Here is a 17,968-nt window from a genome sequence, read left to right as displayed (position 1 = left end):
GAGGTTCCACTGTATTTTGTTAATTAATTAATTTATAAATGCGTTCAGGCTGTTGTACTTAATATTTGAGATCCCTACGTGTCCCTGCCTAGGTTGTTAGTGTATGTTCATAGCGTGTGCTAACTTCCTTCTTGTCCCAGAACAAGGCTCGGAGAGTGGTGCCACAAGGAGGCAAGTGGAAACACTACGCAGAGGAATTTTCATGCGTTACAGATTTCTGGTTTTCTGGATTCCGGATCTGAGGTCCTCAGCTGTACTATTATAAATATCCAGTGTCACATAAGCATTGCCTCACCTCCCAATGACATTTTTGGTGGAGCTAGTCCCTCCCCAGAAATCAGTATTGGAAATTTATTGCTTCTCATCTCATTGCTAAAATATAGCCAACACGGAGTGCCAATGTATAGCCAACTTTGGCCAATATTAATTGGCCACAGGGGTGTGCCCCCAAATATTTCTCAGGATGCTTGAACCCTTCAACTTGCTATGACCTTAACATGAGACTGATTGCAATGCCAGAGATAATTGCAGAAGTAATCGTATTTTGAATACATACTGTAACCATAGCGTGGTCACGAAAAATCATTGCCCGAATTTTTTCGAAGGACTCCCCAAAATTTTGCCGACTGATACAAAAATGATACTGGCGAAGTGTCAACTCACCTTAATAACATTGACCCTTGCCTCATTGAGGATGAAGTTTGGAAAAAAATACAATTGTTTAGCAAAATATCAAAGGTTTTCCTCCATAAAATAAAAATTATTCATGTAGATAGCTAACTATTATGGTTGACAACAGTTTATTTAACTAATAAACAACTAAGGAGCACATCTTCATATTTCAAGCGCTTTGCTGAGAAAGCTATTGTACACATTCAAACATAGCACTTTCAAACTGATAGCCATAAACTCTCTACATACTCCATAAGATTTAACACTCAAAAGAACAACTATTTGTAATTTGAATAATTACAATAGAGACAAATGTAAAGTTTTTGTGAAATCCACTCCAAGTATTTCACAGCCATTAAAGCAGCCAGGTTTAATTAAGTAATGTATTACCAACCATGGGTACAACAGAAATCATAGAAAAAACACATAAAGTGATTCAGGCAATGCATAAAATCATTTTTGCCATAAACATGCTTTCTTCCATCTTATACTTTCTCTTAGATCGAAATTGCAGCATAAGATGCCAAAAATCCTTTTCATTTATTCGTTGTTAAGTTTTTGCCTCTCACAAAATTTCTGCAAATGAAAAGTTATCGTGAGAAATGAATAAGACTGAGAAATTTGATTATGGTGTTACATTTTAAAGGTTTTCATGACTCCATGCAACAAGGTCATTGAAACTGATAAAAACTGATTACGTAGTAGGTTTAACGTTACCCTTCTGGCCGATAGGTTCCAGGTTCAAACCGGGGGTTAAGCCATCAGACCTCCAGCAAAAATCTTAAGTTGAGAGGAGACGAGGAGTAGCAAAAGTGTCAAGAGGTGGTACCACTTGATTAGTCTTTCGAAATGTCATGTGCCGCAAAACCCTCTGTTTTTCCCGAAAACCACAAACTCAAGTGACTTAGATACTTGAATAACATTACATGCAAACTACTGTATTTGACGGCATATAAGACACACTTTTTTCCAAAACAATAGATCAAAATAATCATCTCCGTCTTATATGTGAAGGTTCGACCAACTTGGGTTAATGTTCACTGCTGACTCGATTATATTTACTAATATACATAAATTTATTATTCAATTCAAGAACTTTGTAGTCGTTATTATTATTAATATTTCGAGGGTAGCCCTTTAAGTGTTGGGAATAGAACGTTCCTTATCACCTATCAACTATAAACGGTGTTTATAAACAAATTTTTGAGTTGGTTAATACCCATGCAAAGTTTCATTATTATCAGCCCAATAGTTTTAAAACAGTGGTGTGTCGAAGTTCCCAAATCGCTGTAAGAGATGGAATTAAGTCATGAACAATACCACACCATAACGTTCAATAACTTTTGATGAAGCCTCACCTAGCAAGAATGGATTACTAAAATTTTTGTTGCTTTTGGCAAAGAAGCACCATCAAAGACAACCATTTATTGCTGGTACGCAGAGTTTCAGTGAGGACTCAGTGACGAACTGCATGAAAGGCGACCAAAAACCGCCATCACTAAAGAAAACATGGATGCTGTACATAACACGTTTATGGAAGATCGTCATGTTATAAACTATGAGATTCAGGCATCATTGGACATCTCAGGGACCACAGTTCAAAAGATTTTACACGAAGAGTTAGGTATTAAAAAATTGGTTTCCTGCTGGATACCACACCTCCTCACAGAAGAACAGAAAGCAGCTCGAGTCAAATGGTGTCAAAATACTCTACAACGATTCCACTGAGGAGCATCAAAGCACGTTCACAACATCGTAAGTGGTGATAAATCATGGATCTATTGCTACGAGCCTGGATCAAAATGCCAATCTTCAGTATGGGTCTTCCAAAGTGAGCTGAAACCGACAGAAGTTTCCATCGAATACAAAAATGCATTGACTACCATGGAGAGTGTAAGATAGGTACTTTCGTACACGCGCGGAGGTGATAGTAACACGCAGAAACAGTTCAGTATATTTTATTTGCTCAGTTAGACAACAAAAAGACAAGCGCTTAGATGTAGCACCGACGGGCGTAACAGGCAGCGTCAATGACTGGGCCAGACTGACTGAGTGCACAACTCCTTCACGAGCAACTCCCTCGGGAATTTGCGTGCATCGGTTTGCCGCTGTTTTTTTTCGGGGAGTTCCTTTAACGGCCGCAGAGGTCGTGGTGCGCCGTTGTGAGTCGGAACATCTCCACTATTATGCCGTGCAATCGCCACAGAGAGTACTTTGAAAAACAATAAAAATATTGAATTTTTGTACTCCTTGTAGTTTTCTTCATTCCCGACACTTAAAAGGCTACCCTCATACTAAGCTCATCACCACTATAGGACATTATTTATTGTTTATTATTTATATTATATTTTTCTATTGTTTTGCTCACTTCTGCAATATCAAAGGATTTAGGAGCGATATATCGAACAAGTTTGATATACATATGTGTACAGGTTCATTTGAAACAATGAATTCTGAATCATAAAGAAATGATGTGATGAGCCTTACCTTCACTAATTTTTGCATAGGTCTGACGTCCCTGTTCTTGGATTTTGATTTGTTGACCAAGGAACATCCATATGCCAAAACCTCCTCATCTTCTTTCCTATGATCCTTCAATATTTTTTCTATATACTTTCTGGCCTCTTCTTTTTCCTTTTTAGCTCTCATTTCATTGGAATCCTGAAGAAAACAAAACACGAAAAGGTCAAGCATTAAAATAGCAATATTTTCATAATTTGATCAAAATATATTCAGGTAGACTGCATCATAATCTGCTGAAGATCATAGAAGTACTGGCGGTATGAGGTTCATTTTTTTATCATTCTCCACAAAAAAATAACATTTAATTCCAACTTTTATTATTTTGTATGCACTTCATAATCAAATGGATAAACCTCATATTCAAATGGTAAGCAAGAGTTGAAGAGTGAGTTTAAGGAGAAGTCTTCCCAGAGCTCTAAGAAAAGATGAGATAATTCAGCCAACATCATGAGGCATGATGGCCTGTTGAGAACAATTGTCAAAGGATAGGTGGACAGTAAGAAGGATGTTTAGTCTTAGGTGATACTGTATAAATGCACGTAAGAGACCTTTCAACAGTTATCGAAATTTCTGCATTCAATACTAAAAATTTACACGGCATTTTTCAGCTAAATTTACAAGACATGTAAGGTGCTCAAAGATAAGTAGGTATGCACTAGTAGACTTAACCTTATAATTCTTAATAGGGATGGTTTGATCGGATACCTAAGATCAAAATATCCACGGATAATGCCCTTCACCTTATACTTCGGATACAAATTTGTTGAAGAAATTGAATCTGAATTCAAAATTTTAAATCAATCTCTAAGTTCGATATATGATTACGTTTTCAGTATAAATGCTGCAGGATGCCCACTTGTAGCAGTAAATTTAGCATACCCTCTGGACCGAAAAACCCCGCGCAATCTTTTCCATATTCACCTCTGAGGTGCCGACGTGACGGCACAATTCTTACAAGTAAGAAACCCAAACAGGAGCATTGTAAAAATACGTCACTAAGGGAGAAACTCCCCTGCCTGCTGCTTGTTTTTGACATAGGTTTTCAGATGACTGACTCACACTGAAAACCCAGGCCACTCAGTTTCCCATGGACTTGCGACCAGGGAAGGAGGGAAGGGAAATAAGAAATTTGTGTAAGAGACGCACCCCCACTTTCGGCTGCAATTTCTGGGAAAAAGGGTGCATCTATTACATGCGTTCATACGGTATTACATTAATACATAGGAGCTTGGTAGCCTAGTTGGTCAGGTGATTGGTTACCAAATAAAGGGTCTCAGACTTAAATCGACCTTACCCCTTTTGCAAACAAGTCGATGACATCAATAACTCCTGCTGAATTGGTCCCTGCTTTTCAGCTACTCCTCACCCTCACTCAGCAGTCTTGTGTGATTCATGTTTACTAAGTATGTTCTGAGTGATTCTTTCCCTTAATGACTAGTTCTCACTAAACCAGTTCAAAAACTGGACCTCTAATGATGTCATCAACTCATGAAAAGTGGGAAATTTTGCTTTGTTTTTACTTGAAAACTATGAAGGAATGGCTGACTGAGGATGACTTTTTCTCATAGTCCCCAATTCTTGAATTTCATCTTCTGAATTCTTCCAAAAAACAGCAATTTCACGGTCTTAGTGAATGATCCCATGCTAACTTCACCTCTAAGTAGGCATCTACATCTACATATGAACTATCCTACGACCCCCCATCAAAGTATCAGCAGGAAGGGGACTTCACCATCCCCTGACATTCTATGACTTTACAGGTTTTCAAAAAAAAAAGTGGCCACCCCATCTGAATCAATCATATTTGTACCAATGAGCAGGCATTTAGACAAAAATTTTCTACGAGAAGTGTTTGGGTGGTTTACAGGTTACCAATACTGGTAATTATTTCCTTTTCAATTCCCACACATCAGGAAACCATAAATTTAATTGAACAAGCTGTAAATTTAGTGAGCATATTACTGAAATTCATCATCATCTTTGGTTTTTAACTAAACCGCCATAGTTCCTGTGGCTTTGACTCTTTTTATTTATATTATATTTTTGGGCTCTGGTGCCAATAGTAAACTCATTCTAATTTTGAAAATATTTTGAATGTGAGACTCTGATCTCAGTCCATAACTTTTGATAAATGAGTGAAAGTCAGAGGATAAGTGGGGCTAGCTGTCTCCTAATGGAATGTATGGTAGGCAGTTGCCACTCACTATTGAACTCTTAAAGAGGATCAATTTTGGGGGGAGGCTGATGCCCCCTATGTAAATACAGCAGACTCCCGATTATCACGCTGCAGTTTATCCGGGTTGCAGATTATCCATGCATGATTTTCACTCTCACTCAATTTTTTCCGCAATCTTTATAAAAAAGATATAAAATCGGAAGCAAAATCACCGAAATTATTGCATTCATGCTAGGATACACTGAGCTTATTATTTCCGTTAGAATCCCATTCTTAAAACGGAAGCGATCGCGTGCTAGCCGCATTCACAGGAGTACCGTGTTCCTGCTTTCCAAGCTTCGCAGTGTGCGACCATGCTCCGTGATCGCGGATACACGTCCCGCAGCAGCTGCAACCTGGGCAACTTGTGCGAGACGCGACTACGTGGCATGGTGCCTGACAGAAGTTTCCGACATCGAGCAGTGGTTTTTAAGCATTCATGCAAACCACTTTCCTGTATCCATGATCACGCAGCCACAGATGTGTGGTTTTTGATACCAGACCTTACATGGAGCATTAATAATACGAGTACAACCATGTTACTGTCTTTAAAGTATACCGGGACTAGCCGCGGTGATAACTTTTACCGGAGTCACCCGCAATGCACAATCGTGCGAAAGATCCACAGAGAAAAAAATCATTCGCCTTGACCGGGATTCGAACTCGGATCCCCCGATTTCCGGTCGAGTGCTTTAGCCAGTTAAGCTACCGAGGCATCATTCTTCCCTGTGGATATTTTCGGACACTACCGGACAAGGTGTTGCTGGACTGCTGAGCATATGATGCCACAAGCAGTCCAAATCGTGCGCACAGCGCCACAGCCGGAGAGCAGGCCCGGACATAGAACACAAAGAGGTGTTCGCTCTAGACTAGTTTAAAGTATACCGGGACTAGCCGCGGTGATAACTTTTACCGGAGTCACCCGCAATGCACAATCGTGCGAAAGATCCACAGAGAAGGTAGTGTCCGAAAATATCCACAGGGAAGAATGACGCCTCGGTAGCTTAACTGGCTAAAGCACTCGACCGGAAATCAGGGGATCCGGGTTTGAATCCCGGTCAAGGCGAATGATTTTTTCTCTGTGGATCTTTCGCATGTTACTGTCACTAAAAAAATCGCAAACTGGCAAAGAAAGCTCTCATTGAGTCCAAGAAGTACTCTTAAAATAACAGAATAACTGCATAAATAATAACATATTGTTTGTTTTAGGTAAATTATGAACATTGAAAGATATTTAAGTGAAAGTTTGGGTTATCCGTGTTTTCCAATTATTCCTGCCGTCCCTCCCGATCATTAGCGCAGATAATCGGGAGTCTACTGTACTGAATTACTGGCTATGTGCCTGCAAACAAGGAGTATAATGAAGGCAAAAAAAATATAACTCACCATTTGCTCCTTTAAAATGGCCCTGGTAACAGTTTTTTTCTTTATCTCTTGACTCTCTTTCACTTCCTTGACCTTATCACAATCCTCTCCTACTTTCATAGCTCGTAATCGGTCTAGATTTTTCATCAAGGATTCATCCTTCAGTCGTGCCTCCTCTTCTTTCCTCTGCTGAATATTGGCGGCCAAAAATTCAGCAGCCAACCTTTTTTGCCTTTTCTCATCATCCAAAGCCCTTTGCTCTTGCCTGAAAATCAAGTAAAGGATTAGTTGATTTAATGATTTGATGCAAGGATGTACCCAGGATCAAAACTAGAGGCGGGCAAGCCACGATCGTTGAGATGTAACACATAAATGGTTAATTAAACCAAAATTTCAAGAAAATTATAACAATGCTGCATTAATTTTTAAAATTGTTTGCTTGAAAAAAGTATATTTTCATTTTGATTACCTGTTTTATGATAACATCACTTTTCATGAATTTAAAGAAAATTTGTTCGAAACTTCCGTATTGAAGTAAATTTACTTTTGCTTCTAAGGGGGGGGGGCCAACTGCCGGCCTTGGTGGCGCCGGGGTTAAGTCCGCGACTGCTAACCTAGAGGTCGCGGGTTCGAATCCCGCCTGGGTGGATTGACCACCATCCAGGGCATGGATGTTTCATAGGATGGCAAAGGATTTTAATGAGATGTTTTTGAGAAAATTCTCTCATTAATTACTCTCTCTTTGACATATAAAATGAATATAAATTTAAAAAAGAACCAAAGAAATATTTTCACACATGTGTGGATCATATCATAGTTCACAGATGCAACACATGAGTATATCAGTCCATAGCACAATGAAATTTCACATTACCTTTCAGCGAGTTTCTTTGAATCTCTTTCATAGCATTTTCTTTCTAAGGCGGCTCTTTCCACTAATTTCTTTTCGAAAACATGCAATTTGGCAACGGCTATGTCTGCTTTTTCCTTCATAGCTAAAAACTTATCGTTCTGCTTACTTTTAAGAGTTTCTTTCAGTTTGGCAACCGAGTTATGATAATGCTGAAATATGAGAGATATAAGTTAAATACATCCACATACACAGGTTTCAATGGGTAAACACAAGGGATGGAAAGCTTTGGTTCTTGCCAAGATAGCAATGCATGCAGCCTGTTCTCAGGCCATCATGGATTGAATACTGACGATAGTGGCCATTAATAATGGTGCTCAGCCAGTATTGAGCCAATGTAAACACCTGTTGTTTTCTCAACATTTACATTAGGAATGTAATAAGCTAATATTAGACCATTATTGATGCCCAGCATTCAGTATTAATTAGTAATGATATGAAGATCAATTTATATAGTTAATTAAGATGCCATGAAGTCTCCTTAGTCTATTTGGAAACATCACTGTAGCATTATTAACTTATGGAAGTCCATGTTTTCAGACTTTCAAAAGCATCCTCAAAACCAGCTTTAGATTGAATAGTAGGAATCAATGCCGAGATTCCAAAAATGCCTGAGAAAAGAGGGGATAAAACACAAACAATTTCATCATCCGCCCATCAATTACAGCAATAACTTGCAATGCTAGATGGGTGGTATCTTGGTTAAGTATTTTTAACTCTATCATTTATTTATTCTTTTAGGGAGTTTTTTGGTAAGCCCAGTCTTATGTAAAATACAGTAAAGCCTCTTCACATCGTAATGGAGGGGACCAAAATTTGGGCAATTTGATGCATGGAGGTTCACTATGGAGAGGTTTCAATGATAGGCACCATCATTCATGTCCTTCGCAAATTAAAGGCACTACAATCCAATCTTTTAAACCATTACATTTATGTGTTTAAACATACATGCATGCATTAGTGAACATATGTTTATTATTTATTAATAACAGAAAGCGAGCGCTATCTCACGATTTTTACCATGATTCAAGAGGAAACGATGTGATCTCCCTTAATTCAACAGTCACTTAAAATGATTAGGATAGTTGGATACCTTTTTTTCTTATTTACTGTTGGTATGCTCTCATATGGAACAAAATGGCCACAACTAATGATTAACGTGAAAATTACAGCATATTAAAGGTGTGTAAGAAAAAAAATATGGGTGAAACATTTATCTCTGAAAATGCCACTCCATTGCCACATTATTTGGTTCTAGATATCCCAATTTAGACGAATGTTAATGGTCAATTTTAACCTCATTCGAAAAAGGCCAGATTGGCACCCAAGCGATACCACTCCACGTGACATCACAGGGACCTAGATTCTATACGAGTAGATAGTAGTTTTGCATCGTCTGAGATTACCAATGCATGCATGAGGCACAGAGCTCAGGGAAACATCTCTTAATAATCACCTATTACATTTGCCTAGGGTCAGAAAGTTTCCTTCATTTGATAGGGTATAAATAATTCTTATTTAAGCCAAGCACTACCTGTTAGCAGGGTACTCTGCTACCTTTTAGCAGCCTGCATCATAGCAGCGCTCATAGCCTCGCACCAAGGTGGCCTCACACGGTGGCAGCCGGAACCACAAGGGCACCACACAGGATTTTCCCATCATTCATACTTAGCCGTCATGTTTTTGCTCGCTTGAAATTTTTCACTTTTCATTTAATCGCAAAAAATAGATATCGTCATTATAAATCTAAAAGCGTGAAATGCATACTCCAGGAGTAATAATCTTTCGATTTAGGTAATAAAAAATAATATGAAACCACCCTATTCTAGGGACTAAATATTCACGCATAATTCCCGAATTTTCCTGATCACTGGACACAGAGCCGGCCTTAGGCTGGGGCGACCGGGGCGACTGCCCCGGGCCCCGCATTCGTGAAAAAAAATTAAAATATACGATAGTTTGAAAACGCAATTTCAACTATTACTGTATTGTTAAGTCCGTGCTAGACAAAAAATAATATTATGAAAAAGGAATAATAATGCAGTAATTTAAAGTAAAAAGTGCGCTTTTTATGTTTATTTTACGTAATAATTTTATGAATAAATATAATTATAAATTTAATTTGTATTATACTATTTTGAACTCAACTGCGTGATGGTATCATAACGGCGTAATTACGAAGTCTGAATTTTTTGTGGGGATCACATACTTAGCCAGAGAGTGGTAGGGATTCAAAATGCTCGAGTTTGTAGATGGGGTATAGAGTTTAATATTTTAAGTGAAGGGCCCCGCACTGAAGGTTCGCCCCTAGCCCCGCACCTGCTAGCGCCATCACTGACTGGACACCTTGAAAGGGCTTTTGGGTGCAGTCGCTAAAAACTAGGTAACAACATACCTTGATTTCCTCTTCCAGCTTTTCATCATCCCTTTTCTTTTCTTCTTCAATGATCTTGTGCATTCGCTCGCAATCTTTCAGGTCCTTAACAATCTTCTCCATTTTCTTTTGTTTTGGGTCTTCCTCAGGACCAAAGGACTGCAGTAATGCAGCAAATTTCCTCTCTCTCTCCCTTTCCTCTTCCTCAAACTCGTATTTCGTCCTATTTTTTGTATCCATTCTGCCAGATAATCAGTAAAAATTAGTAACAATAATTTTTCTATGAATTCTACCAATAGACATTGAACTGATAGAAAGGACAGTGACAAGATAATGCTGAAAATCTCTCAACCTAAAACATCTCAGATACGGAGTCCTTGATAGTGGAGATGAAACATATATGTAATAGAAAACAGAAGCCACAATGGCTAGGGGACAAACTGTAGCAGAAATGGGTGAAGGTAAAAGAAAAATGATGCAAGGCCCAGGAAACAACCTTTAATCATGATTAGAGATACGTGAAAATCGCACTTTCATTTTTATTTTATCGCACTTTTAATAACAGTTTATTGCATTTTGTAGTGTCTATTTTATATTTTCATAATGAGGTAGATGACGATGAAATGTAGTGAAACACATTTCTAATACAAAATATTTTAAATAATTATGTTGTAGAACAATGATAAATTAAGGAATAAGGCATATAGTTAGAACGTAGGTTTCCGCGGCGATGGTTTGATCTCTGCATTTCTTCCGGGTTTCCTTCCGCGTCAGATTCTTTGTAGACAACAGTTTCGCTGGCTATCCTGCCAGCGTCTTCAGGTCGAAGGTGTCGGCTGTCGGTTTCTGCCTCGCTTATATACCGTAGGCTGGATGGGAGCTGCATTGTGATTGGCTGTTTGACTGGGCGCTTCTATCTGATTGGCTCTCTCTTGGATTACTCTTTTCCACGCGCTGTGAGGGAAGTATTCATCTTCTCTATTGAAATTCAATGGTGTTTTTTGAATTTCTATTGCTTCCCTGATTTGCCTTGGGAAGTATCGGCACTCCTTAGCTTTGAAGAAAAGAAACTTTTAGCTAAGGAGTGCCGATACTTCCCAAGGCAAATCAGGGAAGCAATAGAAATTCAAAAAACACCATTGAATTTCAATAGAGAAGATGAATACTTCCTTCACAGCGCGTGGAAAAGAGTAATCCAAGAGAGAGCCAATCAGATAGAAGCGCCCAGTCAAACAGCCAATCACAATGCAGCTCCCATCCAGCCTACGGTATATAAGCGAGGCAGAAACCGACAGCCGACACCTTCGACCTGAAGATGCTGGCAGGATAGCCAGCGAAACTGTTGTCTACGAACAATCTGACGCGGAAGGAAACCCGGAAGAAATGCAGAGATAAGACATATAGTGGCGGAGGTGTAGCTAGCCCGCGCCCACTTGTAGTTCGCGGCCACGTAGAGTCCCAGCCAACTAGCAGCTGGCCAGTCGCTCACATGCTTTAAATCGGTGGGTGTCGGCGGAGAATTTAAACTGCGCTCGGCACAAAATGCACCAATTTTGCCGTCGAAAAGGCAGATTTGCGTAAAAATATCATAAAAGTCCAGTCATCGCATGTATGTCGCATTTATTAGCGCACATCGCATCTATATCGCATTTATCGCTTTTGCGATTTTCACGCATCTCTAATCATGATTCATGACAACCACAAGGCTGATACGCTATTATACCTTTTGTCATGGAGACTCCAGAAAAAATCACCAGAATTCTTGGAAAATTGACATTGTCACCTTATAAACTACAGTAATGAAGACTGCAGATTTACTTCCTAGAGTGAATGATAAAATTCCTTTAGACCTTCAGTAAGGAGTACATAGAGTGCCATATTCATGTGGTAGCAAGTACATTGGTGGAGAGCATTCAAAGTTCAACTGGAAAAGCTCAAGAGAGTCTCTGAGAAAAAGTAGATCAATATCTCCATGATTTCTGAGCTTGCTTAAAGTGGACCCAGCCACTAAATTATCTTTAAGGAGGAAAAAATATTACATAGAGAGAAATGCTCATACCCCAGGTTGATAAAAGAAGGTATTGAGATCGACAAAACACAAAAAAATGAGAGTATTTGACTCAACTGATGATCATGACTACCACAAGGCCGAAGCATACATTGTAAACAATAGCTTTTGTTGCCGGTACTCCAGAAAAAATCTCCAGAATTCTTTAAAAACCTGATGTCATCTTCTTCACCAATCATGGAAGAGGAACCTTAGAGATGCAACCAACTAGTGATCAAATAGACAAATATTGCAGTGAAGAACTATATAAGACCAAAAGAGACACAGCAGCACCTTTGACCTGTAGACGCCAGGAGTATTACTTGCGAAACTGCTGTCAACAGCAATACTGGATGTGACACAAGTAAATAAAATGGAAAATTGTCACACACTAAGCGGAAACCTTAGAAGCAACATTATTCTTCTTTCCACTGATTGGTACCTTTGTGGGGGGTTCCTCCCAATGGGCCCTCAGGAAAAAAGTAAGGAGGGGATTACTAGAGTCCTTTACCAGCTCTGCCCCTCTACACATGAAAATGGCTCTGGCCTCAAAGACAAATAGGGTATTTTCCTTCATCAAAGAAAACGAAAGGTATTGATTGTGATTTGTTACCCACCATTAGTGTATTCATAATATACAAATTATTTGGTTTTAGAAATACCGTTTTAGACAAATGGCAATGGTCAATTTTATCCTCATTTGAAAAAGGCCAGATTGGCACCCATGCGATGCCACTCCATGTGACGTGACAGGGACCTAGTTTCTATTCGAGTAGATAGGAGTTTTACATCGTCCGAGATTACCAATGCATGCATGAGGCACAGAGCTTAGGGAAACATGTCTTAATAATCACCTATTAAAACTACCTAAGGTCGGAAATTTTCCTTCGTTTGATAAGGTATTAATAATCCTTATTTAAGCCAAGCGCTACCAGCTAGCAGGGTACTCTGCTACCTGCTAGCATCCTATGTCGTATCAGCACTCAAAGCCTCACCCCAAGGTCACCTCACTTGCGGCAGCAGGAACCAGAACGACGTCACATGGAGTTTTCCCAGCATTCATACTTACCAGTCGCGTGTTCGCGCGCTTGAAAATATTCACTTTTCATTTAATCGCTAAAAATAGATATCGTCATTTAAAAATCTAAAAGCGTGAAATACGTACTCCAGGAGTAATAATCTTTCGATTTAGGCAATAAAAAAATAATAGGAAACCACCCTATTGTCCCACATGTTGGAAGACTTGCAATTTAGCTATGGCAGTTGAGAGTTTAAGCTCTCAAAATGCAGAAAGACAGAGGAATTTCACTTCATTGAAAACATCTGGCTAAATGCAAACATATTGATATAAGAGTATGACATATCTCAAGAAACCAAGACATCTGATCACCCTGAGTGCAAGTAACTTGTTTATTTCACAAAAATATCCTATAAAAATTTTCAAAATACAAATAGAGATACACATAACTTTAATTTATGACAATGATTTAACTAACAAGAAAATTACAGTAATTTGACCATTTATAAAATCTAGTGCTCTAAGTGGACATCCCTAGAATAAAAAATATATTATTTCCCTTACTGTGCCTTTAATTTCCTCCCATGTTCCAAGTCAGCCTTTTTTCTCTCGGCAGCTTTCTTTGCTTCATTCTCAAAATACTCAGAAATAGCTTTCATGTCTCGTTCATAATATTTTTTTTCTCTTTCATCCTTCCGTACTTTTATTTTCTTGTTGAATTCCAGTATAGCTGCTTGCTCATATAAAACCTACCAAGAAACAATGCTAAATTTTAATTTAAGGTATCAAGTGTTCACATAAATTGCTTGGCAAAATTTTAAGTTCTTCCACTGAAACAAAATTCCTGGGACTATATGTGCATGAATCATTATCGTGGGAAATTCATATTGATACTCTTTGTACCAAAGTGGCATCTGGATGTTACCTCCTTAGAAGGATCAAATCGCTCACCGACACCAACACAGCCCTTTCTGTCTACCATGCGTATATCCATAGTAGGCTGAAATATGGAATTGTGGTCTGGGGCCACTCTCAACACAGTACTAGACTTTTTAGACTCCAGAAATGGGCCATTAGGATCATTCAAGGTATTTCTGGTAGAAGTAGCTGCCGGGAGCATTTTAAATCTCTGGGTATTCTAACATTACCATGTATATATATTTTTTCAACTATTGTTCTTATCTGTCAATACAAAAGCATGTTCGAGATTGGAGTAAATTGTGATATACACAATTACAACACGAGAGCATCTAAAAACTTCAGGATTGTCCCCCATAATCTAAGCATGTAATTTAAAAACCCTGTCTATGCTGGAGTGAGTTTTTACAATGCATTGCCAAAAGAGTTAAGGGAAATATGCTCTTTGAGCACCTTTAAGAAAAAACTGTACTTGTATCTAGTGAGCAATCCTTGTTATTCTGTTGATGAGTATATGTCATTGCATTTGAATTCCTAATTTTTACTTTCATTGTTTATGTTTTGTTTTGTGTTGTACATACTTGACTTGTTCTATACATGTTGTCCACATGTCCTGGAATCAATAAAGAATTATTATTATTATTACTAGTAGAACCAGTGGTGCAGCGAGGGGCGGAGGGGGGTAACCCCCCCCCCCCCCCCCCCCCCCCCCAGAGCTCAGAGAAATTTTTAAGTTTAATCCATTTACTTAATTGGATTGATAATTCTAATAGAATAATGTAAAAAACTAATAAAATATGCCTCAAAAGGGCGTAAAACTCACCATTTCGAATCATTTACCTTAACCTTTTTCTGGGGGGGCCCCCACCCCTTCCGCTTCCCCTGGAGGGTATTCCATTCCCCCAAACTCTCCAGTATTAGCAGCGCCTAAAACCCCCTTTAGACTTCATTTCTAGATGCACCCCTGAGTAGAACACTAAGTCAGGTTGAACTCATAGTGACCTCAGGATGTCTGTCAAAACATCACGTCAAATTCATGGATCTTGAAATGATCCTCAAGGCACATAAATAGCCAGAGGGGGCATCAGCCCCCCCTATTTTTTTTCCTTTGGGCAACTACCCATGGTTCATCTGCAGAGGAGACTACTAGCCCAGCGGCAACTGCCCTCTGACACACTATTTTCAATGTAGTAGCATTTCATTATGTCTAGCATAAACAAACAACGAATTTAACTTTCAGTCAGTCTTCAGTTCAACTTACAGTTAGGTCAACAAAATATAAAGCTGATTTATTGAAATGCATGATTTTCCTATGCATCCAAATTGACAAAATAATATCATTATAGGCAACCCACATACCTCTTAAGTTGCCCCAAAGCAAACATTTTTGGCTACTTGCCCGAGGCCCACAGATGAGTATAATGCTTGCAGCTTTCCTTCATGGAACCTCAAATTAAGAAAAGAAAATTGCTACTTCATACACGGATACTTTATTTCCAACAATAGGTTTGACAGTCGTTTGACATTATGAAGGAAATACCAACTTAAGAAAATACCTTGATTATGATACATTAATGCCGTAATAGATGAATGATCATGGGAATTAAATGAATGAACCATCATGCGCATGATCAGTGAAAATTAAAACATGTTCTATTTTGCATGTTTCACGTTTTATTTTATAATAATCCCATGAATGATAGCATCATCATTCAGCATGATCATTCACCATGTATAGAAGCCTTTACTGTTGAAACAGTTGTCAGAAATAAATTGCCAGTGTGAAACGTACCAAATAAATTTTCTTTACCTCAATTTGAGGTGCATATATGAATGCCAAAATATAAAAAATAATACATTCTGGGACCCAATTTTTGGCCTAAAGAGTCCAGAAAACCCAGAACCCCAAATATCTTAGATGCATTCAGTATATGGAGAAGAAGAATGTCAACTCTGAAATAAAATTTTCGCATGTGTTGACAATTGCGATTTGAGGTAGCTCTTTCTCAACATAGACACCACCAACATAAAAATCACATTATCAGTAATCTTTTTTAACTTTCATCTGCGGTACACAAATTTCTTCGGCCAGTTTCAGGTAAGCTAGGAAGGAAATTATTAATTGATCAATTAATCAACTTCGAAGTTTCAGCAGGTTCCAATTTTCACTTCCCTCCAGCAGTCAAAGGTCATTAATAATATTTATGATTACCCACGCTGCAATGAATAATATTAAAGGTATCATCGACAGCCGTCATTTTGCACATAGATACTGGGAATATCTGCAAGGACACTCAACCTCCTCCTAAAAAGCACTGAGTAGACTTAACACTTATTGCATAATATCTAAATATATAGGTATCTTGGAATTGAAAAATAGGAATCTACAATTCTTGTGATTGATTATAAATTACACATTGATAGGCAACTTTTAAGAGGGAGAGATAATGATAAGTACATGACACTATTGAAGATATTACTACAAATCGTAAGGGCACTAAAGAGTTGTCATAGCACTATGGCACAGAGTAGATATATATCCCTCCTCTGTGACTATGGCAAGTCCTGCTTCCCATGAGAAATGTTTAATAACTATCTACACTCTTTTTATCTCACTCTCTCAAAATATCAGGCATACCTCAGAGAGTAAGCATGCAGCATGAAGTTCTTTTATATCCTCTCTCGCATTAAACTTAGTGGATTTGAAGTCAGAAAGTATTTTCCTTTCTGTTTCGCGATTTTCAATCGCCATTTCTCGAAATATTTTTTCGCTTTCTTCCTCATACTGCTTCTTCTCGTCCTCCTTCTTCTTTTCCTTGGCAATTTTCAAATTCTGTAGGTATAAATGTGATCATAAGTTCTGCGACACCACCAAATACCTCGCAATTTCAGCGAAGATAAATCGAACCCCAGAATGTAACAAGAAATAGCCCACCTCAATAGTGTCCCACCAGTTTTTCGACAACTTCTTAGAATTTTCTAAATCTTTTAATCGTTCTTTCCTTATAACTTCCGTTATCTTTCGGTCATTATCTGTAGAATAATTTCGTAGGTTACAGTAATATGACGCGTTCATGAATAGCGCTGGTTCTCTTTTCCTTGATCCGCATTCATCCTGGAACTCAATTGCTCCCTTGCACATATTTTTATCATTACTGTAAGACAGTAATGCGGTAAATGGCGGTTTCCGGAATTTCTTTTCGTTATTTCTACCAGAAGCATTCCGAGATGGGGCCATCCTTATTCCAGCAATAGAGATCAGCTGGATATCCGCGGATCATCAGCCCTTGAATTTTGAGGGTTTCAAACCCTTAACCCTGAAGAACTTAAATGCATTCAACAAATGGGGAAGAAGAATGTCAACTCTGGAATGTAAATTTCGCATAAGTCGACAATTGCAATTTAAGGTAGTTGCTTTCCAAGATAGATCACCGCTAACATAACTATCAGATTATTGGTAAACCATTTTTAAGACATTAGTTCAATTGTACTGTGTAAAATCACGCAATATATAAAATAGCTAGGAATTTGCAAAGAATATATTAAATACATAACTCACGTTCCGATTTTTGCCTTACAATGACAAAGCGCATTCCCGCCCTGTTCCTCAATCACCCACAGTCGTTTTTTTATTTTACGTGTGAGGCGCATGCGCATAACTGGTTCTCGATCGTGATTGGCTGTCGATAACCGGTAAGGTTAAATCAAGTTAAATCTGCATCGCGAAACAGCAAGAGACTTTTGGAATAATTTCAACGGAAGGATTTAACCACAATACCCAGACAGCACAAAAGATAATTTATATGGAAATTATTTTGATAATTTGGGGCAAATTTACCCTAGTAACCTTTACCCTCTCTTTACCATGTAATTACTCGCCTGCAGAATTGCCAACAGTGAAGATAAAAAATATATGGTGAGGCATT

General features: G+C 38.4%; 1 protein-coding gene across 1 annotated transcript; it reads right to left on the bottom strand.

Annotated features, from left to right (window-relative positions):
- Nucleotides 1–783: 783 nt before the first annotated feature.
- On the bottom strand, nucleotides 784–17,707 carry LOC124169538 (trichohyalin-like). Its single transcript, XM_046548176.1, has 9 exons — nucleotides 17,602–17,707; nucleotides 16,978–17,407; nucleotides 16,681–16,875; nucleotides 13,689–13,873; nucleotides 10,081–10,300; nucleotides 7,650–7,837; nucleotides 6,797–7,040; nucleotides 3,160–3,333; nucleotides 784–1,248 (listed from the first exon to the last, which is right to left on the bottom strand). Exons 2-9 carry the CDS (start codon nucleotides 17,278–17,280, stop codon nucleotides 1,213–1,215), a joined length of 1,545 nt encoding a protein of 514 aa, XP_046404132.1. The 5' UTR covers nucleotides 17,281–17,407; nucleotides 17,602–17,707; the 3' UTR covers nucleotides 784–1,212.
- Between the last annotated feature and the right edge of the window lie 261 nt (nucleotides 17,708–17,968).

The sequence above is a fragment of the Ischnura elegans genome, chromosome 12, assembly GCF_921293095.1.
Source record: "Ischnura elegans chromosome 12, ioIscEleg1.1, whole genome shotgun sequence".
NCBI lineage: Eukaryota > Metazoa > Arthropoda > Insecta > Odonata > Coenagrionidae > Ischnura > Ischnura elegans.
Note: the sequence above shows the minus strand (reverse complement) of the source record. Positions and strands in the feature narration are given on the sequence as shown.